The sequence below is a fragment of the Papilio xuthus genome, unplaced genomic scaffold (genome assembly GCF_000836235.2).
Source record: "Papilio xuthus unplaced genomic scaffold, Pxut_1.1 DF826923.1, whole genome shotgun sequence".
In the NCBI taxonomy this organism is placed as follows: domain Eukaryota; kingdom Metazoa; phylum Arthropoda; class Insecta; order Lepidoptera; family Papilionidae; genus Papilio; species Papilio xuthus.
In genome coordinates this window covers 1,294,784-1,318,060 of record NW_013531726.1, presented here as the reverse complement: position 1 = coordinate 1,318,060, position 23,277 = coordinate 1,294,784, and the positions used below count along the sequence as shown (strand labels likewise).

At 33.0% G+C, this 23,277-nt stretch overlaps 1 protein-coding gene across 1 annotated transcript; it reads left to right on the top strand.

Moving 5' to 3' along the window:
* Positions 1–1,391: 1,391 nt before the first annotated feature.
* On the top strand, positions 1,392–17,175 carry LOC106122613 (organic cation transporter protein-like). The gene is made up of 6 exons (XM_013318692.1): positions 1,392–1,802; positions 8,635–8,854; positions 10,036–10,291; positions 11,415–12,056; positions 14,616–14,797; positions 16,408–17,175. Exons 1-6 carry the CDS (start codon positions 1,630–1,632, stop codon positions 16,570–16,572), a joined length of 1,638 nt encoding a protein of 545 aa, XP_013174146.1. The 5' UTR covers positions 1,392–1,629; the 3' UTR covers positions 16,573–17,175.
* Positions 17,176–23,277: the final 6,102 nt, after the last annotated feature.

Here is a 23,277-nt window from a genome sequence, read left to right as displayed (position 1 = left end):
ATTATGAATTACTTCGTAAAAACTTAAGGTGGGTCTTGGTATGTACTACGAATGGTCACCGAGGGGTGGGAGGGGTCGAAAAAACTAAAAAAATAGGTCACGTAGTATGGGTATGTTCCCTTACGTGATCTTGTTCGTCTAATTTTATATATATGGTAAGTTTAAATTTAAATGGAATTTTCATGTAACGTAGAACGAATGCATTTGCAACATTGATAACATAAAGAAATGTTTTCAATATCACAACATTTCAAGAACTAGAATTATGCATTAAAATACATCGACCCTTTTATAAAAGACATAAAATTTATTATGTTCATAAAAATATAATTGAGTGCATCTGGAATATAATTTACACAAATATCGTCACCGTTCATTATATTATATTTAAAGGGCGTTATTTTTTAATACTACTGTATATTTTTATTACTACCGGTGTATCGGCGCAACACTAGCCTTATTAAAATGTCAACGTTTATGTCCCCTCACTAATCAATCTGACACTTGATTTGGTTACGAAAGCGCGCCATTCGCGCCAAAGGATTATAAATAATCTATATAAATAATGTTCTTTAGTCTTGCTAAAAATCGAGAAGGGCTGAACGGACTTAACTTGGTCATGTTCGCGTAAGTCTAGGGAAGGCTTAAAAGATGAGAAAAAGTCGAATAATTGCCAGGTACTAATTAAGTTTTTTTAAACCGGAGTCGCGGGCGACAGCTAGTAATGTCTAAAAATGATCTATAGGTCACAAATATGAAAGAAAAAAAACTTTACTAATACCTAGTATTAGTTAAGAACGTTCCTTATATATTTTTAAATTAGCCCAAAATACTTTGTAGGTAAACGTCAAATGGGAAACTTTGGCGTAAATTAGTGTCGTTGCCAAAATTAAATTAGTCGTTCCTGTTTCCAATAAAGTGGTAATTTCCTGGAAACATCAAGTTCGTGTAGCTATTTTATTTTTAAGAAGACGTAACACGATTATTTTTGAGTATAAAAGCAATATACTAGGACCGCGGCAAATAGAAATCCCTATTCTATGCTCACCCCACTGGGCAGTATGTATACAAAATTGTTATCATAGTAAAATAAAAAATATAAATTGTTGTATGTTATCAGATGTCGACAGTATCTTGAAATGCATTATCACGAAAGAGAAATAAAAAAGCAAATTATCAAATAATTACGAAACAGACATTATCTCGGCTATTTAAAATTACATCCACGATACAACAACGTACGACGGCATGATCGATCTATCTATTGTTATCTCGCTCTGTATCATACATTTTAATTGACATATTAAAACTCCATCCTTGTCTAACAATCCGGAACAATACGACGCGTGTACGAGTCGCAGCTTGATGTTCTTGTTTATTTTTGTCTGTGGTACAACGTGTGTTGCGTTCGTGTCGTGTGAATGCAAAAAAAAAATTAAAAAAAAAATTTCTTTCGAAAAATATTATCATTATTAATCTGTGAAATTTCTAACGCGCATGCGTTGACAAACGTCAAGAAGCTTAGTCGAAACAAGCGTCAAAATAACACGTGCTTGCGAAAAAGTGCAAATGCTAACAAATGCTGTTTTAATAAAATAAATTAGCTTTTGTATTATTGTACATTAAATAATGGCCAAAGACGTTAGTGCTAGTGAAACGATTGATCTCGATTCTATTTTAAAACAGCTCGGTGCTTTTGGAAAGTATAACATTGTTAATTATGCTTTGTTATTATTCCCCATTTTTTTGGCGGGAATGTATGGATCTGTGTTTGTATTCGAAGCTCCTGATATAACTTACAGGTCAGTATAACTAAAACTTATCTGTAATGTAGATTATAAAAAAGGTACGAAACAAGTTTTGGCAAAAGCTTCGTCCGTGGCAACCGCGAATTTTTGTTTCAAGGTCAAGCAATATTTTTAGCCTATTTAAATAAAAGATTTCATTTAATTCTTTAACCTGATATATTTTGTATTTGCAATTATTTTTAGTAGACAAAATTATAATTAACACGTAGTTATTTTATCTCTTTAAAGGTTATTCTTAGTATAATAGAGTCAGCGTACGCATGCGTAATTTTTTTTCTCAACTCGTTAGCTCTCCCCCAGGAGATCCCATTCTCCATTAATATTCTCGCTTAGGTTCTTTTGTACCTTTGTTGATTACACTAGTACCGAGAAAAGCAAACAATTTTGTTACATATTACCTAATTGGCGATCTATTCTATCTCTTATTTACAAAGACTTTTAACATATACATACTAATATTATAAATGCGAATGTTTAGATGGATGGATGTTTATTTGAAGGGATCTTTTTTATATTATAAGGTGGCAAACGAGCGAGCGACCGCCTGAAATCACTGATATAGTGAAGTGACCGTTGCCCATAGACATACGCAATTGCATATGCGTTGCCTACCTTAAATCGATCTCCAAAACGGCTGCATGAATGACAATAATAGCATAATCTGGAAGAACATGTAGGCTACTTATTAAGTTTTCTTTAATTCGCGCGGACAGTATCACGGGCGACAGCTAGTATTTATATAAACTGTTTTTGTCATTCATCAATTTGTAAATAGTATGTGATAAATGTATGATTATGAACTATTCTCGTCAAAACCGGACGAAAGACGCTAAGGTCAGGAACTAATGACTTGAAGATGCTTCCGCAATTCTAGGACGATTGCTCAGATTGTTTTGTTCCTTCTATTCATGGCTTTAGCGATATCTAGGAATAAGTATGCAACAATAATATTCCGTATCAAAAAAGGTTTCAATTGGAATAAAATTAGTACCTGGATGACCGGAGATTGGCTCTGGTTTTTTTTTTTATTGTGTTTTTTGGATATTATATTTAAGTACGAATTACTAATAAAATGATGAAATATGAATAATATTTTTCGATCTTACCGATAGAAAAAGTTAAGTTTATGTTTAAGTTGATTATCGATAAAACACGAATAAAATGACATTTTCTAAAAATGATTCCTAGCTAGATCGATTTATCGCCCCCGAAACCCCCTATATACTATAATAAATTTTATGAAAATCGTTGGAGCCGATTCCGAGATTCCAATTATATATATATACAAGAATTGCTCATAAGAATAAAGATATAAGATAATCACAATATGACGCGTAAAAATCGTATTCATTTTATTAAAAAACTTAAATTTCAGAAATAGTAAAATTAATATTTTTTATTTCGATATTTTGGGTAAAATATTTTTATTGATGTACTAGCATTAGCCCGTGACTCCGTTATACGGTATTATAAATAAAATTTATAAATAGCCAATGTGTTCTATATTAATGCGATCTTGCGATATCTTCTAACAAACATCCATCCATACAAACATTCGCATTTATAATATTAAGATACATTTTATATGAAAACTTTCAAAGTAATCGCGAACGTATTTGAATTACATAACGCAGTGTATGATATTAGTACAAAAATATGTCTAAATTCAATGCATATTATCTTAATGAATAATTAAAACAACACTACAATTATTGGAATATCTAAAGTGCATTTTATATGAGTGCATCATAAATTTGTATGTAATCTTACGGTTTGTTATAGCGTTATCGAACGTACAGATTTTTATTTATTTCTTTTTGATTGTTGCCCTTCACTCTATCCACTTGACTTACAATCTGAAGGTACTGGGTTCGAATCCCGCCATGTACCAATGTGTTTTTCTATACCCGATTTACATATGTACTTTTATCCGACGTTCGTACGATGAAGGAAAACATCGTGATGCAACCTGTACATATCTGAGAAGAAATTCAAAGATTATGTGAAGTCAACCAACCCGCACTTGGCCAGCGTGGTTGACTATGGCCTAATCACACTGAACTTAGGTAGGCTCCGAGCCGCTCGGTGGGGATGTATAGTGAACTGGTGATGATGATCGATGTGCTAAGAGTAGCATTTCGTAGACCGTTTATGGATTATCGTTTCATTTTCACGGGTATCACGACTTTTAAATCTTATATCGTACATCACTATGTACTATATATAAGATATATAAGAACTAATATACTGAGGGATATTTATTTATATGTTATTAAGTGTCAAACGAGCAAACGGCCATCTGAATTCGCCGGAATAGCGAAGCGTCCGCTGCTGAGTCATCCGCAATTGCAGATGCATCACAGAAAGAAATATTACATTATTTCCCCTTCCTATGCGTCTCATCCTCTGCTAAATTCACTACCTCTTCGCAACTTATTATAAGAAAATAGTTCAGAGGGGAAATTTTAATTAAATTTTGTAAAATATAAGTAAATTGTCATCAGAGATAAGGAAAATTACATTAGGGACTCTTTATTACAATATTTATCGCTATCGCAAGCGAAACCACGTGTGAAAGCTAGCTTATATATATTCATTTTGAACAATATTTTGTACATATATGTTAACTAGTTAGTAATAATATTGTACATACATAATGTTGGTTGTTTTCGAACTATATTCAAGTTTGCAAGCTGTTATCGTGGCAGCGAATCTAAACACAAACCTTGAACAATGCAACTGATAATGAACGTATGATTTATATTATTTGAACTTATATAAATAATATTAATATAATACATAACAACATGTCCTGATAGCTGGGAATAAATGAGATTAATTAGAAAGGAGTATTTATGTTACAAGGATAGAAGACAGGCGTGAAGTGGAAGCAATTCCGCGTTTCGTCTGATGAGTGTGCGTCCCGGAGGCCTAATATAGTCCTCTTTCCCTTCCTACCCCTTTTCTTATAAGGAAAGGGTGCGAAGTGGAAGTGGACTTTCCGGATGAGAAGATGCATGGAATGGGAAGATATTTTCTTTCTGTGCATCATCTCCTCCGTAAATTAAAGGTAGGCAACTCATATGCAATTGCGTATGTCTATGGGCAACGGTCACTTCGCTATTTCAGCGATTTCAGGTTGCCGCTCGCTCGTTTGCCACCTTTTGATATAAAAAAATACGGTCGTCCTACTCACTCTCTCAGAGAGGTGGGGCACCGCCCAGGGCACCTGGCCCCTTAGAGACAGGGTTGTCTTTGGAAGATTTCCCCTGACACCAAAAAACGGGGCGCAAAAATTTCGCTCGGGGCTCCCAAACCGCTTAAACTGGCCCTGCAAATGGAATAGTAAACTAAGTGTAATTCAAGCAAATAGAATTTTTAACTATACAGAAAATGCTAAGCTAGAAATTTCTGGGACAATTTTAGTCACGAACGATTTAAAAAACAAAGCGAGGCGAAAACGTGGATCGCATCATTAAATTTGGCAGCGCCGGACGAGTCGACGTTTTTTTGGTAAGAAAGGAAATGCTTTCATTTAACGTTTCCTTTCTTAGTTAGAACAAAGGACTTTGCTAAGTTTCGTTTTGCGTGATAGTTTTAAATTTATATTATTTTTTCGATTATTTATAAACTGGAAATTGAAATAATTTTTGCCATATATCACAAATCTAAGGGTTTAAAAGCGTTGGTGGCTCATCGGTCAAGCACTTGACTTGCAAAATGCAGGTCCTGGGTTCGAATCCCGCCATGTACCAATGTGTTTTTCGATTTCCGATTTACATATGTAGTACATTTATCCGACGTTCTTATTGTGAAGGAAAACACCGTGATGCTCATATCTGAGAAGATATGTGTGAAGTTAGTCAACCCGCACTTGGCCAGCGTTGTTGACTATGGCCCCTAATCACCCTTAACTTAAGGTAGGCTCTAAACCCCTCGGTGGGGATTATGATGAATATTAAAAAATGAAATGTTCGTATAGATAGATGGATGTTTGTTAGAAGACATCTTCATAACGGCTGCATCTCACTGAAATTTGGCACAGATGACGAAAATAATCTGGAAGAACACATGGCTAGCTAGGTTTTTTTTTATTCTGCATGGACCGCGTCATGGGCGACAGCTAGTGAAGAATTTTGCCTGAAACTATACTTCTAATCCTATGTTATGAATGTAATTCTTTATTTTATTAATTTGCATTATATGAAATTATATTCCGAGTACTTTGTAAAGTATATTCCGAGGTCAAACAACCAATGGCCAGTGTAAAATAACTGAAATATACCAGGGTGATCGTTAATCTGGTAATAAATACGATAGCTATCAACACAATCATTATAACAAAATTAATATCAGCTCGACGCACGACTATGATTGATTGCCCGAGGATCAGACCCTTTGTAAGTGATAGCGACTGCTCGTGTGGTCCAAGTTAGATACTGTTTGAGTATACTGATTTTATTAACTACTCTATGTTACTAATATTATAAATGCGAATGTTTAGATTGATGGATGTTTGTTTGAAGGTATCTCCAGAAGCTGCATGGATCTTGCTTTAATTTGGCATAGATTTAGAACATCGTCTGGTACGATATTGTCTAAACAACACAGTAAGTTTTTTTTTTCATTCAACACGGACGGAGTCGCGGGCGATAGCTAGTATGTTATAAACTGGGGATTTAGGTGTCAGCAACCCACAGCTTGTAGTCAACTCCAACGTCGCTACAGAACAAAATTACGAATAGTTTTTTGAGATAAGTGATTTATATAAAGTTGAGAGAAGGAGAAGCATTGGTCTAATTTTACAAAATACGCGTTCGCTTTTAAATTAATATGTTTAGTTAAATTCTGAATTACATGCCATCGATCTGTAATGAAGTATCTCTCGAACGTATCTGAGCGTTGAAAACGATATTATTAATGACTACCTGTCGCCCGCGACTCTATCCACGTATATAAAATAGTTTAATTATAATTAGTACCTGGATGACCGAGCTTTGCTCGGTATTTTTTTTTAATTGTGTTTTTTGGAAATTATATTTAAGTACGAATTACTAATAAAATGATTAAATATGAATAATATTTTTCGATCTTAACGATAGAAAAAGTTATGTTTATGTTTAAGTTGATTATCGATAAAACACGAATAAAATGACATTTTCTAAAAATGATTCCTAGCTAGATCGATTTATCGCCCCCGAAACCCTCTATATACTAAATTTTATGAAAATCGTTGGAGCCGATTCCGAGATTCCAAGTATATATATAGATAGATATAGAAGATATAAGATAAGATAACTAAAAGTAGTCTATGTGTCTTGCCAGATTATGTTCTATATATATCCCAAGTTTCATCGAGATCCATACAGTTGTTCTGGAGTATCTTCAAACAAACATCCATCCATACATCCAAACATTCACATTTATAATATTAGTAAGATAATACTGTAAATAAATTCTGATGACTGATTTATTTCTGTGGCGTATTGATTGGATTCCTTTGATGTTTTTTTTCTCTCGTAGTTGTTTATTTACGATCCTTTGTACTATATTAAGGATATATGAGTTTTATTCGTTATTATTTTTATTTATGAAAGAATTAAAACAATAAGACTAACACTCATATATCAGTCATGTTTCGAACCACACTCATCAGTATGACACATTTGTTGACAAACTGTAATTCTCTGCATTTATATGTTGGGTACATAAGCAAGTATATAAGTATATAAACTAATGCATCGTCTTCTACATTATTAGTTCATTAGCAGAACTGTAAAATAAATTTTATATCCTATCTTATATATAAAATTCTCGTATCACAATGTTAGTTATATTCCTAAACGGCTTGATCGATTTTTAAGAAATCGCGCGCGGACGGAGTCGGGGTCTTCAGCTAGCAATCTAAATAATTTCAAATACTGTCATTTTGGAATCAAAAAGTTTTATTCGATCTTAAAATATGTGCTACAATTTTGATTTATTACAATTGAATTGAGTACTTATAAATAGCCTTATCAAAGGCCGGCAACGCATCTGCGGTTCCTCTGGTATTGCTGATGTCCATGGGCGTCGTTGAACACCTCGGTGTTCCCGCTGCTCGTTTGCCCACTTCTGTGATAAAAAAAAATATATAGTTTCATTTTGTTTATTAGAATTCAACTAAGAAATAAACTATTGGAACTAGTAACAGCGTGCATTCGTTGACTTTGTTTCAGAAAGTGGAACGAAATTTTGTTATTATAAATATTTACATTTGTCGAGCAAAAGTTGCAACTTTACCAAATAAACCCGCAAGACGAATTCGTTGAATTATTAATATTCAAATAAACATTCTGTCGCTTAACTGATTCGAATAATCAATTTGTAAATATAAATATTGAAAAAAAATTATATCGATGTTTATTAAAATCATTTTTTCTTTGATTGAGCGAATGTACTTTTCTTAGAGACCAAAAAATTATTTCTTATGTAAGCGAGTTAAAAAAAACAAAACCCTAAGAAAAGGGTAACTTCTGTAAAGTCGGCAAAACATCAGAAAAGTGTGAAAGAAAGAAAAGTTTTTATTATAGGTAATACAGATTAAACCAAGAAACAATAACTAACATAATAAAATTGCACATAACTAAGAAATTAAATTAGACTTAACTTACCATTTTTGGTTAATTTGGATAATCTAGTGATACCCACAGTAGGCAATGCCTGTATCGTGGGCGCCGATGATGATGAGTGAAAACTTTAACTTCAAGCCTGTTTTCTATGCGTTCATTTATGCAGGAGCTAATCTTTCTTTGGATTCTACAATTGACATTAGTTTTTTTTACAGATGTGAAATCAGCCAATGTGAAGATGTGAATAAAAGTATGTGGTTAGAACATGCAATACCGCGTGAAAAAGATAATTTATTATCAAAATGCAAGCAGTACCAATTTATTGGAAACTACAGTCAGAACAATGGAACGTGCAGTGAACGAGATTTCAATAAAGCTGTTGTAGAAGAATGTGAAAAATATGTGTACAGTGATGAGGATTCAGCTGTGAAGGATGTAAGTTAAGAAATATCAGGATCCAAGTATTTTGTTTTGGTAGTAGACAAATCAGTAAAACTTGTCTTACCAGAGTGACTTGGGCACTCACTATACCTTTCGATGTTCAACCTTGGCCTAGTGACTTGGAGGCAGATCTCTTTCTACCTCATAATTCCAGTAAAGTTCCTCAAGTAATGGTTCCAATATTTGGAAGAATGCGAATCAAATATTGGTTAAGCTTTTTATCTTACAATTCATTGAACGTTTCATTTATAGTTTCATCAAATACGCTAGTTACGATACTTCAGTAGTACAAATAACTTAGTAGTTATCGGTCATTTTGATAATGTATCTCTGAGCTGCTGCTGACTGATATCTCGATCAGGGATCAGACGTTGATATTTGTAAGATAACGTACACAAATATAATCATCAAACTATCAATACTGGTTAGTTTTTATTATTATATACTTTAATCTCCTTCTATCTTGTTTTGAATAACATATCTTGTGCTACTTGTTTGCTTATAAGTTTTTATTCAAAGCTTACAAAGGTCCTATATCTATACAAACTTTAGAATAATGGAGATAAAATTATAAAGTTGGATAATAGGATAGGGAATTGTAAATTTATTGACAATCGACCTACTAGGCGTTCGCGGATACAAAATGCGGTCCTAACTTTATGAAAGTCTTTGTGATAGACGAAGTAAAGGAGAGGAGAGGGTTAAAGATAGGACTATGTTCCTGTTCATTCCTCACACACCCACCGCCGAATTCACACGTGCTGCGCGTGCGCGACGAGTGATGTTCCGTGCTAGAGGCGTGGTGATAGCTTATCGTGAGGAATGTGGGTTGGTAGGCCGAGCCACGATATTCTAGACAGTGTCGCAATTTTTAACTGCCAATATAAAGTAGCAACAATAAAGATTTTACAATTAGTTATCTTAAGCTTTATATTTGTTCTAGTTTTTGTATTAATAAGATTTATTTTATAAGTACGACTAAGTCTTTAAAGTAAAAATTGATTACGCTTCTTATTTTTGTCATAACCAATGTCTTTTTAATCAACTGAGACCTCAATTTTGACGATGATTCTAAATAGCCCATAAGTAGTAGTTCAGATAATTACATTTATTTTTCCTTATTACCATGTTAATAGCCATAACCCTATAATTAACTGATATCTCCTTTGTTTTAGTTCAACCTCGGTTGTCAAAATTGGAAGAGAACTTTAATAGGTACGATACACAACTCCGGTCTTTTCCTTTCCCTGCCATTGACGGGGATAATTTCCGACAGATATGGAAGAAAGATCGCCCTATCAATAGCTTGCTTGATGAACGGCATCTTTGGCTTCATCAGATCTTTCTCAACCAGTTACATTATGATGTTAATCTTTGAATTTCTCGAAGCTGGTTTAGGGGCAGGCGCTTACAGCACAGCGTTTGTATTAGGTAAGTTCTTTATTAGTTTTCAGTAGTAAATAATCTGTAATCTGCAATGGCCCTTTAATTATAAAGTTCCATCATTAATTTGATAGATTCATTTTGATTACTTCAGGCCGTAGGTCTTCGCCAAAACCTTTCCGCATTAGTCCAGGAGGGTTAGGTAAAGTGCATTCGCTCTAAAGCGATTCCATTGCGAATTTAAAAAATGTACGAAATTGACGTGCGACAGTCATATGACTTATCAAAAGTAGATGTCAGTTCTATACATTTATTAAGTTCGCTATGGAATCGCTTCGAAGCGTATGCATTTTGTTTAACTCCTTAGGAATGATCAAACATTTCGATGACTCCTGGTCTATGAGAAATCTTATGTTTCATTGTTATGACACTAATAACATTAATATAGAGAGAATAATTATAACAAAAAGCGTACAACAATTACAATCAACGTAGGTGTCAAACACAGAGGACCAACCAATCTGCGCTCGTGTTTACCTGTTCCACTGCGACCCGAATCTTTTCTCTAATTACGTCGCACAACAAAGGGACCCCATTCATTATCCCAGCGTCGAAGTAATTGCTAGTGTTTATTCAGGCCTCTTGTCCTTAAAGTTCCCAAAAAATTTACGGTACTCTTTTTATGAAATTAATTGTTTAATTTCGGTGTTAATTAAAAACTTTAAAAGATTGTTTACCTTCAAGAATACCCTTTTGAAAAAAGGTGTGTTTGATTTAAAATTAACTGTAAATAGTTACGAAATAGACTTTTGTAAATAAAACATTTCAGTAGTATATTTTTAATTATTTTGTAGTAGCTATTGCTTACTTACTCCGCTAGCTCATCGACCCAAACTGGGTCTTGGCCTCCGACACAAGAGATCGCCAAAGTCGCCTGTCTTGAGCCTTCTCCTGCCAGTCCATCGCTTGTAGTTCCCGCTGATCTTGCTCTAGGGCATCTCTCCAGCGGTACCTGGACTGACCGATGGGTCTATTACGGAAGCTTTTAAATAGATAGTTAATTGCCATGATGTGATAAATTGGTCTTCTACAAACTATGGAGAAATAGATCTGAGAAATATATCACTTTTAAGATTAGAACTTTCAAATAAAACAACACTTTTTTTTCTAGCGATGGAGCTTGTTGGACCGAAGGGACGTGTATTTGGTAATACTCTAATAAATGCTGTCTACGTCCTTGGTTTAATGTCCCTATCTGGTCTATCCTGGTGGTTACAAGACTGGAGACTGCAAATCCGTATAATTTATGCACCAGCTTTTCTTGGATTTACATATTTATGGATCTTAAATGAAAGTGTTAGATGGTTACTAAGTAAAGGAAGACACAACGAAGCAGTAGATATATTAAAGAAAGCAATGAAAATGAACAAAGTTGATTTAACTGATGATGTTCTATCACCGCTATCAGAATTAGGAGATGTTGAAGATACAAAGAGTAAAGAAGTTGCACCAAAGGAAGAAGAAAATAAATCTTCTTTCACCCAAGCGTTAAAATCTAATATTATTAGAAAAAGAGTGTTAGTGTGCTCGTTTTTATGGATTACTTGTACGTTTGTTTATTATGGATTATCAATAAACTCAGTGTCTTTAGCTGGTAATAAGTATTTGAACTTTATGTTGGTCGCATTCGTTGAGATTCCGGCGAACTTCGCGTGTTTGCTTGTGTTGGACAGATTTGGTAGGAAACGGACTTTGATAACTACTTATGTGTTGAGTGCGTGCCTCTGCATCAGTCTTTCTTTACTTCCTAAAGGTAAGTAAGTTTTATTTTAATAATAATACTTAAGAAACCAGACTGTCATAATGAATGTTATATACATACCTATATCTAGATATCAATTAACTATGACAAGTACATATTGTGATATTATTAAATAATTATCAATTTATCCTCAACTCTCTATCCTTGATCATTGTTATCAATTTAAAGAAATAAAACAAGTCTATCTAATCGATTACTTGAAGAATAAATGCATTAACTTTCATTTAAAAATTATATTTAATTATAAACTATCAGTTTCGGCGATTCACTCAGTATTATGAATATTTATAAAGCTATGTACTCGAAAGCCACAGTCAACCACGCTGGCCAAGTGCGGGTTGGTTGACATCACACATATCTTTGAATTACTTCTCAGATATGTGCAGGTTGAATGACGATGTTTTCCTTCACCGTAAGAACGTCGGATAAATGTACATATGTAAATCGAATAACACATTGGTACATGGCGGGATTCTAACCCAGGACCTGCAGATTGCAAGTCAAGTGGTTGACCACTGAGCCACCGTCGCTCCCCCTTCACCCTTAACTTAGGGTAGGCTCCGAGCCCCTCGGTGGGGACGTATAGTGAGCTGATGATGATGATGTATTTGATATTTTGTAATGAAAATATTATCCATTACTTAAATAATAATTAATGTACCATTCCAACTAAACTTATGCTAGAATATGTTTACGTTAGTTTACGACAATAGTCGAATGCCGGGATTCCAACTCATGATCACATGATCGTAAATCCGTACTCTTAACCATTAGGCTATAAGCCCCTGTCCTGACCCCAATATAAAGACCATACTAGACTAGAAAGTTTGCACCTTTTGAACGAATTTAAAGTACCTTAGATGAAGTCACAGAAACGTTCCGTTATACTTAAACAGAGTACGGTCCGGTGTTATTTCGTGGTATACCATACTGGAACGTCCTTCGTTCTAAAATATCGATACAAAGGCTAATCATGTTATCTTTTTTAATTAAAATAACTTAATTATACATCGTTAAACTAATCAAACAATCTCTGTTTATATTGACCTTGTTTAAAATTGCATGTTTACCGCGCACCCTAAAATTGAAAGTTTCAACTTGTTTGCCAAACAATCTAATTATAAGGAAAGTTAATTCTAACCGCGTCGATCCCAATTTGTCGACACCTCAACTTGAGCTATTACAATTTTACAGGGGCTATGTTTGCTTTGTGATCGTTGTTTTGCAAACAGTAATGGAACTTTCATGTTAAATCGGCTTATTGAAAACCCTAATTGTTTAAGTGAATATTTTTAATATGAAAATAAATTGCATTTATCTAACCCTATGCACTAAAAAGACATAACTAAAAAACACGATGGTAAAAGTCTTATAAAGTTCCAAAACTATAATTTTCGTTGTTAAGGAAGATTAATCAACTCTACCTATGAACAACAAATTTCATGTGGTCCTCCTGCTATGTATTTAACTTTGTAAAAAAAAAATAATTTCGATATGAAATAGTAATTAATTAAGTCCCTATAATTCTAAGGGTGCGTTATTTACACTAATCTGACCTTTAGCGATTATATAGTGACTTTGAAATATAAAGAAATAGAGATGTCATACCTCATTCGTGTTAAGAAATTGTAAGGCCAAATTTTCGGTGAAGGAAAACATCCTGATGAAACCTGCACATAACTGGAAAGAGATTCAAAGATATGTGTGAAGTCAACCATCCCGCAGTGTCACAACGTGGTTGACTATGTCCTAATCATCCCTAACTTAAGGTAGGCTCCGAGCCCCTCAATGGGGACGTATAGTGAGCTGATGATAATGAAGGCCAGATTTGGGACATTCATGAAATATTAACTCAACTGCTAAATAACTATATAACATAATAAACGAGATTTTCGAAGTAATTCTCCTATTAGAAAACATTAAATGAATAAATGAATGAAGGAGCATCGATTTTAAAATTGACTCAGCATCGCCTCATGCAGTATACTTAACAAATATCTTACAACATCGTACTACATAGAAATTGAGTTCATTTATTTTTAAATTTATGTTTATTTAGCTGTTACTAAAACGAAAGAAATAATATCAGAATGTGTGGTAAAGACCTATTTTCGTTGATTAAGAAATAATTTACAAGCAAGCAATTCATAAAGCTTATAGCTTTCGGTTACAATTGAATTCGTCTTCTTCAGTGGTAGTTAAGGATCTACAGGGGGTTACAATATAAAGAGAACATTTACCTCACGAGACAAAGTAGGCAAAAGTGTAGTTTAGATAACCATCACAATTTTAATTCTTTACTATCTTTAAAATAGGCTTTAAGTCACTCAGAGATATATATCCACGAGAAATACTAATTATGTTCCATCATCATCATTCTTCTGTCCTTGTACCAACCATTGGTCGGCTGTACTACATTTCCGTCCCCCATTTCTATCAGCCGTCCTTTCTGAATTCACTCCCGTCTTACATTCAGTCTTCCTCTACCTTTGCATCCTCCATATTTATGCTTCTATCAGCTGGAAAAATAATACTTTTATATGTCTATAGATCAGAAATGGTTGCCTCTCGTGATCTACTTGTCTGGGAAGTTCTCCATCACGGTAGCTTACAGCTCCGTGTACATCTACGTGTCAGAAGTGTTCCCCACTAACGTGCGGCAGTCTCTACTAGCCGTCTGCTCTGCGTTGGGTCGCGTCGGATCCACGCTGGCACCTCTCACACCACTACTGGTAAGATTTTTACCTCCTCCTATATTATTGTTACCTCTTACGTACAATCAAACATCCTGTAACAATTTGTTGTTAATCCAGACGTGATATGTTTGGAATTATAAAAGCAAAATAAATAAATCTCTCGGGAAAGTAATTATTTTTCGGATTAAAGCTAGTCGTTGCGGTATTCCAGACCATAATCTATATGTATATCAATTTTTTTTAAGGTCCGTTTAGAAATTTTGGAGTTACCTGGTTACAAAAATCAATCCAAACGTTGATTTTTGTTATATTTAATTCAATAAATTCATTAAGCAAATATCGAAGTTCAGAGAGATATTCCATCAACTCTACTAATAAATTGACTTAAGAAACTAGACCGGGCAACCTAACTGATCGGATTTCTCAGATAGTTTGGGAATAAATAATTTTCATCTTTGAAGACTAGTTTCGACTATATATATATATATATAATTCTTCTGTGAGTGTGTATGTCACTGAACTTCTCTCAAACGACTGGAGCGATTTTGATGAAATTTTTTGTGTGTGTTCAAGGGGATCTGGGAATGTTTTAGATTCACAATTTAAAGACGTGTAGACAGGACAAAGTCTGTCGGGTCCGTTATATCTGAAATAGAACTTTTTATTATACCTTCAATACCATAATCCATCGTACTTCTTACTATATAAATGCGAATGTTTAGATGGATGGATGGATGTTTGTTTGAAGGTATCTCCGGAACGGCTGTACGGATCTTGATGAAATTTGGCACAGATCTAGAACAAAGTCTGTAAGACCATACAGGCCACTTAACAAGATTTTTTTAATCCGCGCGGACAGAGTCGCGAGCGACAGCTAGTGAATTATAAATGCGAATGTTTAGAGGATGGATGTTTGAAGGTATCTCCAGAACGGCTGAACGGATCTCGATGAAATTTGGCATACATATAGAACATAATTGGGAAGAACACATAGACTACTAATTAAGTTTTTTTTAATACCTCGCGGATGTAGTCGCGGGCGACAGCTAGTACTTTTATAATTAATTTTACTTTGATTAGATTTTTAACTGGCCAGTTATAAATAGCTTTTTTTTTGTAATTTTAAAAGCTTGTTCCTAACTCGAACGGTTTGATTTATGGTGGCTTATGAATAAACATTTTTAATCAGATGCAAAGCCTTTGTTTGCTACTTTTGAATAATTTTAGAATTACACTGTTGGAAAATAAAAATAATAACAACAATAATAACTTAATATGATACTGTCATTAATTAAAAGTTTTTTTTTTATAAAAAAAATGCAACTACTACGAAACTAATACCAAGAAAGATTACATCAAATGTTTTTCAGACATTTTAAATTGATAAAAATATCTTAACCTATATTTACTATAAAATGCTTATCATATAAATGCTAACGTTTGGATGGATGGATGGATGTTTGTTAGAAGGTATCTCCAGAACGGCTGCATGGATCTCGCTGAAAATGTAAATGTAAAACGAAGTCTGAAAGGACGCAAGCTACTATTTTTTTTATATCATAGTAAAGTCGCGGGCATCTAGTTTTTTTTTAAATAAAAAGGCAGTAACATGGTGTTAAGCTATAACAATATTTTTTTTTAATCAGGCGTTGTACTACGACAACCTGCCAGCGATATTCTTCGGCAGTATGACTCTAGTGGCCAGTGCTCTTGTGTTTACTTTACCAGAGACAATTAACGTACCTCTGCCTGACACAGTGGAGGAAGCAGAGAAACTATCAAGAAGAAAAGACGTAAAAGATAACGCGTAATCATTCCAGAATTTTGTTCGCTCAATGTACCTTGAATCCAAAGAAAACGTTTATATATTTGTTATTATTTTTTTTTAATCTTTTACATTTGCCTTAAAGAGGCTAGTTGACTTTTTAATGTGCCTAAAATTGCGTCTGAACCTTTGGAACTGTAAGGCAAAGATTAAACATTCAAATTAGTTTATATTTATACTGTCAGCCTCTCAGAGGCAAATAATAGTCACTATTCACAAAAACAAAGTACTTCTAGCAAAGGGATATAGTAAATTCAAATATAGAAATCAAATACGAAGACATTCCTTATGTTTAAAATAATACATTTATTTTTAATTCAATAGGCAGTATTGCCAATGTACGTATTTTTTTAACGAATAAGAAACAGACTTTGTGGCCAGTAATGGTTTTGGAATGATTGAAGTATTACCCCTACTACTGGAACTAAAAAAGTTTATTAAAGTGTAGCACAAATTTTCCCCGAACATCAACTGATTTTTTTTTACTTTTTATTATATAAATAAATAGTTTATATATCAATGTTGATTGATTAAACTCTCGTACAAAAACTAAATAAGTAGTTGTAAGGATGTAAAATATAAGATTTTTTTAACGACATTTTTAAGTGTTTTTGTATGTATTGTAAAGTGGTTATTTTCTTTTTAATATTATAATAATTTATATACGTGTCTTGTGATGTAAATTTTAAATCCGAATTTTATATATATATTGTGCTTGTAATTCGTATACGTCACTAAGAACTCGATTGATTTACTTTCGAGTGTGATTTCGAGTTTCATTGGTAAGAACTAGAATGAGCTTCGCAGAATCCATTCTACAAATATTTCTCGACTTCAGAATGTGAATAATATTTTTATCTCGACAAATGTTATCCGTTTAGTTTTTTATTGTTTCGTTTACTTATTATTTGTAAGAAAACACAGGCACAATTTATCTCTATTTCACAACACAAATCTGTTCGACTGAATTTTGCACAAAATAAATTCATGTTTTCTGATGAATGTGAATTGTTTAGTAATTCGATATTTTCATAACTTATTTTAATATATGTTTTTACATTTCATGAGCTGTGTTTTAATTTTATTTCCCTTAGTAATAAAATTATGAATATATTATAAAACATATTACAAAGGCCAAAAGGAAGAAAATGGATGTAATTAATTAGCGTTAAAATATTGCTGAATGTTTAATAGACGCCTGGCAATTAATAATAGCAACGAGCTGTAAGAAATCATTTTGAATTATTATAAAACGAAAGGTTGAATGTAATTAATGTTATATTATCCTCAATTTTACACATTATGTTGATATTTAAACATTTAAAACCTTATTCATAATAAATTTAATCATTTTAATAACAACATGACATCACTAAACTAAGTCTATCGGTTGCTCAGGAGTCAAGCACTTGATTTGTAATCTGCAGGTCCTGGGTTCGAATCCCGCCATGTACCAATGTGTATTTCGATTTCCGATTTACATATGTACATTTATCCGACGTTCTTACGGTGAAGGAAAACATCGTGATGCAACCTGCACATATCTGAGAAGAAATTCAAAGATATATGTGAAGTCAACCAACCCGCATTGGGACAGCGTGGTTGACTATGGCCTAATCACCCTTTTCTTAGGGTAGACTCCGAGCCCCTCGGTGGGGACGTGCAGTGAGCTGATGATGAATGATGAAGATCACTAAACTATTATATAATTTTCAACATACTTTGACGAGTTTAAATTCTCATCTCATTTTGGCTCCTAACGGATTACCCACACTTCCAATAGCTGTTTTCATAAATTGTTATATACCAGAGTTAGTTTAGCAACTTGTAGTTGTTGCAGTGTACATATAAAGTGCAAACATTGCATATTGCCGATTAATATTTACTCACAAACAGAATTCTACGAACACTTATCAATCATACCAATGAAATATACTCGTATGTAAATAAATTAACTATAAATATACAAAAGCGATGTTTAATAAACCAGAAATAGAGTTAAAATGGTAGCAGCATATTTTATAACCTAAAAGAACTCATTAAATTATCTTGAAACAACAATCTTAAATCATATTTGAAAGGAAAAAAGAACTAATATAATTTTGAAAGACTACAGCAGCTGTGGTATGCAGTGACGTCATAAATCTTTTCGACGGGCGACAAGCTGGTGTGCGCCGCCATGTCTTATTGCAGCTGTCAAAAAGAAGCGGGAACAGCTGGCTGGCTTCCGAATTGCATCACATCTGTTAGGACAAAGGCTCGCGTTATCACGCGGCCATGTGTAAACGAATGTAAATAAAAAAAAAATATTTGTTTAGGATATTTTGTGTTGTTTTTGATAAAATACATAAATTATATACCTATAATAGAAGATTGGGGTTGTAAGTGCCAAGGTCCTGACATTAATAACCCCAGCTAACAACATTGGAAGCGAGCCAACGGATTTCCTATGTATAATCTTAAAGGAAATTTAACGCCAATTAGGTATAGGTACCTATTCATAATTACATTGCTTTTATTGGGTATTATAATGTACAAGGGCATTGTTAATCGATCATGAAGGGAGGAGGTAGAAAATCATCATGGGGTAAGTAAAAATCTGTTTTTCATCTCTAAGAGAATGCTTATTAACATGCGTTCAACATCTTAATATTTAGAAGTAGTTTGGAAATATAATTTACGTTTCCGATTATCTTGGGGAAGGCAGATGATAGTTGGTATTATGGATTAAAAATCAAATATTTATCTATACTTATAATATTGCTGTTTGTATTCGATACAATTCGTTTAAAAAGTGGTTTTAACCCTTTTGTTCATTTTGTGTAGTATACCATACATTCAACTTTATAAAAATATACGATCCCTATAAAATTATGTTTAAATTATTTTTTTTAAACTCATGACATTTCTAGACTTTTTTTTAGCTTTAGGGTTAAATTCGTAATTTGTAGGTTAGAAATGGTTAAATTGCGTGATAAATAATTCTGTTTAAAATTGAAAAGGAAAATTAAATAAAATAATTTTGTCTTTACGAGTTCCCGTGTTGGCCATTAATTTCAATGATTTTGACATTAAAACAATTCTTAATGTTTTCGATGTGTCTCATGGGACATGAATCTTAGGTTACACAAAAAGCTTTATCCACTAAAGTTTAATTAAATTTACTTTTCGGCTCGTTAACATAAACGTCTCGAAGTTGAGTATACAGAGGTGTGTTTCAGTAGTAGAAATGCTCAAGAGAGTAGAAAAGCTAAAGCTGTTTTCTTTGTTAAAATCCTGTGAAGGTTACAAAATACGACAAAGTACATGTTGATTATGACTGTGTCGTAATGTCGAAAGCCATTCATTCTCTGTCACCGATAGTGTCAGAAAAACGCGGGAAACGGCGCAGTTCTTCTAAAATTACTTGTACTATCTTACAAATATTATAAATGCGAATGTATAGATTAATGGATGGATGTTTCTTTGAAGGTATCTCTAGAACGGCTGCACGGATCTTGCTGGAATTTAGCATAGATGTATAACATAGTCTGGAAGAACACATAGGCTACTAATTATAGTTTTTTTTTTTTTAATTCGGCGCGGACGACGTCGCAGGGCAACAGCTTGTGTAAACATAAAGAAGACGAATTCTATGTCCCGTTCACTACTGAGACTAACCAAGGCAGTCCAGGCAGCAGACAGTAGAGCAGACTTTTATCGTAAATAACATTGAACTTTAAACGATTGAAACAAAGTTTAATTTACTTTGCACATTTGTATTAATAGCAAGCATTTAAAACATGTGAAAAGTAAAATTAAACCATATTTTAATTACATAAAGTTCAATTTATATTTGCAATAAAAATCGGCTCTATTCTACTATGTGAACTTACGCGACAGTTAATAGTTTGCACAGTCGGATTATAAAGTGACCAATGTTCACAAGCTTCCTGTGACATGCTCTTTACCGTTGTTTTCTTAATATTAAATATACGTGACTATGCATTATAAATAAAGCTATTAAAATCGTAAGCTGTTTATATTTTCATTGCGACATAACAGCTATTGTTTTTCTCACGAGATTTCATTTAGAAAATCTTATCATGTATTCAAGTCATGGTTGAATAAATGCATTTATAAAGCCACTAATTACCGTTGAAATCTCTACAATAAATTTCAATTGTGTTTTACAAGTAAAATAATTCTTCACTTATATTTGTTACCCTTTAACTGATACATACGTAGCCAGCTGTAGTGTATGCATAAACGTAGTGTTTGTCACGAGCGTACACGCCATAAGTACATGCCGGAGAGGGGACGTCAGTCGATGTCGGACCTTTGGACCGGCAAGACATGTCGGTACGTGAACGAGCCAAATATAACGCAACGAATGCTACAACAGCTAATTAAATTTCTTGTATTTTAAAACAATAAATTTATAACTATGCTGTATTTAACGTTTTTTTGAATATTTTTTTACAGAAGGGGGTAAAAGAGCAGCGGGCAGCCAGATCAACGATGGACATCTGCAATACTGCAAATACTTAGCCGAACTTTAAAATCCATTATTTCATAACGTACAGGCAACATAAATTTGCATTTGCAATACAAATTTCGTGAAATAGAACAAAGAACGAATAGAGAAACTAATAAAACTGCTCGCAGAAAAAACTCTGGCTTAAAATGCAATATATTCTCCAATGTGGCGTGTGTACGGCATTGTACAGCTAATTGTTTTTGACTCTTTTGGACAGCACTGTACGAGAATATAGAATAAGACTATTACCAAGTTTATTTATATCTTACTTCTTACTTATATTGTAAATGCGAATGTTTAGATGGATGGATGTTTGTTTGAATGTATCTCCAGAACGGCTGCACGGATCTAGCTGACTGACATAGATGTAGAACATAGTGTGAAAGAACATACAGGATGTCCCAAAACCTTTTGGGACACCCTGTATAGGATACTAATTAAGTTTTTTTTTTTAATTTTCTTTCATCTTTAAAATCGGTTTAGCATTTTTAAGTTTGCGTACTTTATAATAAAAAAAAACACAGGCAATTCAAGAGTTTATTTGAAAAAAATGTGAAAATAACAATGTAATTATTTGTACTAAATAAAACAAAACGCTTATAGTACAGATAAGCACAAAAATGCAAATCATAGGAGATTTTTAAAAAGTTTCTATTTTTTAATTATTGGTCCCACGGAACTTAGATACTAGAATACTGTTTATTCTGTGCATTTATAAGCAATAATAACATAACCAGAAATTATACTCAAGAATCTTTTAAGACATTATTTTTTAATTATAAATAGTTTCTATATGTTTTCGATTTTGAAATTCGAACATTAATTTTGACAGTTTAGTTTTTTTTTTTTACAAAATTAAATTCGTAAAAAGTTTTACCGTGTTCTGAAACCAAAATACCCGTTTAAAACATTTGTTATCTCTGTTGTGAAAGATAAAAAGGATGATAATAAAGAGATTTTGACCTCAGAAACCCACGGTAAGATAATTAAAGTACAAATAGTAGACAGAACACATTTATTGCGGGATTGTAAATTACATTTATATGAACATTAAGAGGGTTAAGACAATGGAATCTCAATCTTGTACCAACAGCTTTTAAAACTCTTTATTACTTTAATATTGTCTTAATTCGTTTATTTTTTAAGTAAATATTATCTATGTACGAAAATTGTTTGACAAGACAAAGTTTATTGCTTTTAATTCTATGATAATTTATCTCGTTCTTTTTTCGCTTTACTACATGAAGGTAAAAATATCAGCCACAAGCATATTGATATCTGAAATTTTTGTTTTATTTTAAGTACATCATAAATAAGTTTTGATATAAGTGGCTCAGTGGTTAAGCACTTGAGTTGTAATCTACAGGTCCTGGGTTCGAATCCCGTCATGTACCAATGTTTTTTTCGATTTACATATGTAATGTATCCGACGTTCTTACGGTGAAGGAAAACATCGTGCTGCACATATCTATGATATTCAAAGATATGTGCGAAGTCAACCTGCACTGGGACTGTTGACTATGGCCTAGTCAACAATCACATAGGGTAGGCTCGAGCCCCTCAGTGGAGACGTATTGCTGTTTTTATAAGTATAAATTTCGATAGAAGTAGTCACTATTGTGTATATTTACATATGTATTTAAAATTGATCGATAAATCGTGTAGTTGGTAATATACATTTAAATTAAGGTTGTTATCAAATGTTAATTTTGTAAATTAAGTAATAGTATGTAATTGTATATAAAAGTGCGTTTTAATTCGATTCGAGTGAAATAAATTACGAGATTTTTTAGTACTAATATAGATATAGTAAATAATAAATTAATTAGAAATTAGGATTACTTTATGTATATTAAATGTTGTGATAATACATGAATTCAATCTTTATTGATATCAACAGATTTTTGTACAAAAGACAGTGGAGATTTGAATTAATTTTGGTATAAAAAACGAGGTCTTGACAAAATAAAAGCTAGCTTCTTAATTGGCCAAATATCAAAATTACTACTTTACTTGTAATAAAAATCTCATTAACTCTTTTTATTACGAAACTTTTTATTAATATTAGATTTCGATGCTTTATTTTGTTCAGAAACTAAAGATACAATTAAAAAAAAATTTGACAAACATAAATTTTTAATTTACAAAAAATATTTTTGTTACCGTGTGACG

Excerpts from the sequence above, each read along its gene's own strand:
- LOC106122613 (XM_013318692.1), top strand. The coding sequence starts at position 1,630 with ATGGCCAAAGACGTTAGTGCTAGTGAAACGATTGATCTCGATTCTATT. Across the intron at positions 1,803-8,634 it reads GCTCCTGATATAACTTACAG|ATGTGAAATCAGCCAATGTG; the intron begins GTCAGTATAACT and ends TTTTTTTTACAG. Across the intron at positions 8,855-10,035 it reads AGGATTCAGCTGTGAAGGAT|TTCAACCTCGGTTGTCAAAA; the intron begins GTAAGTTAAGAA and ends CCTTTGTTTTAG.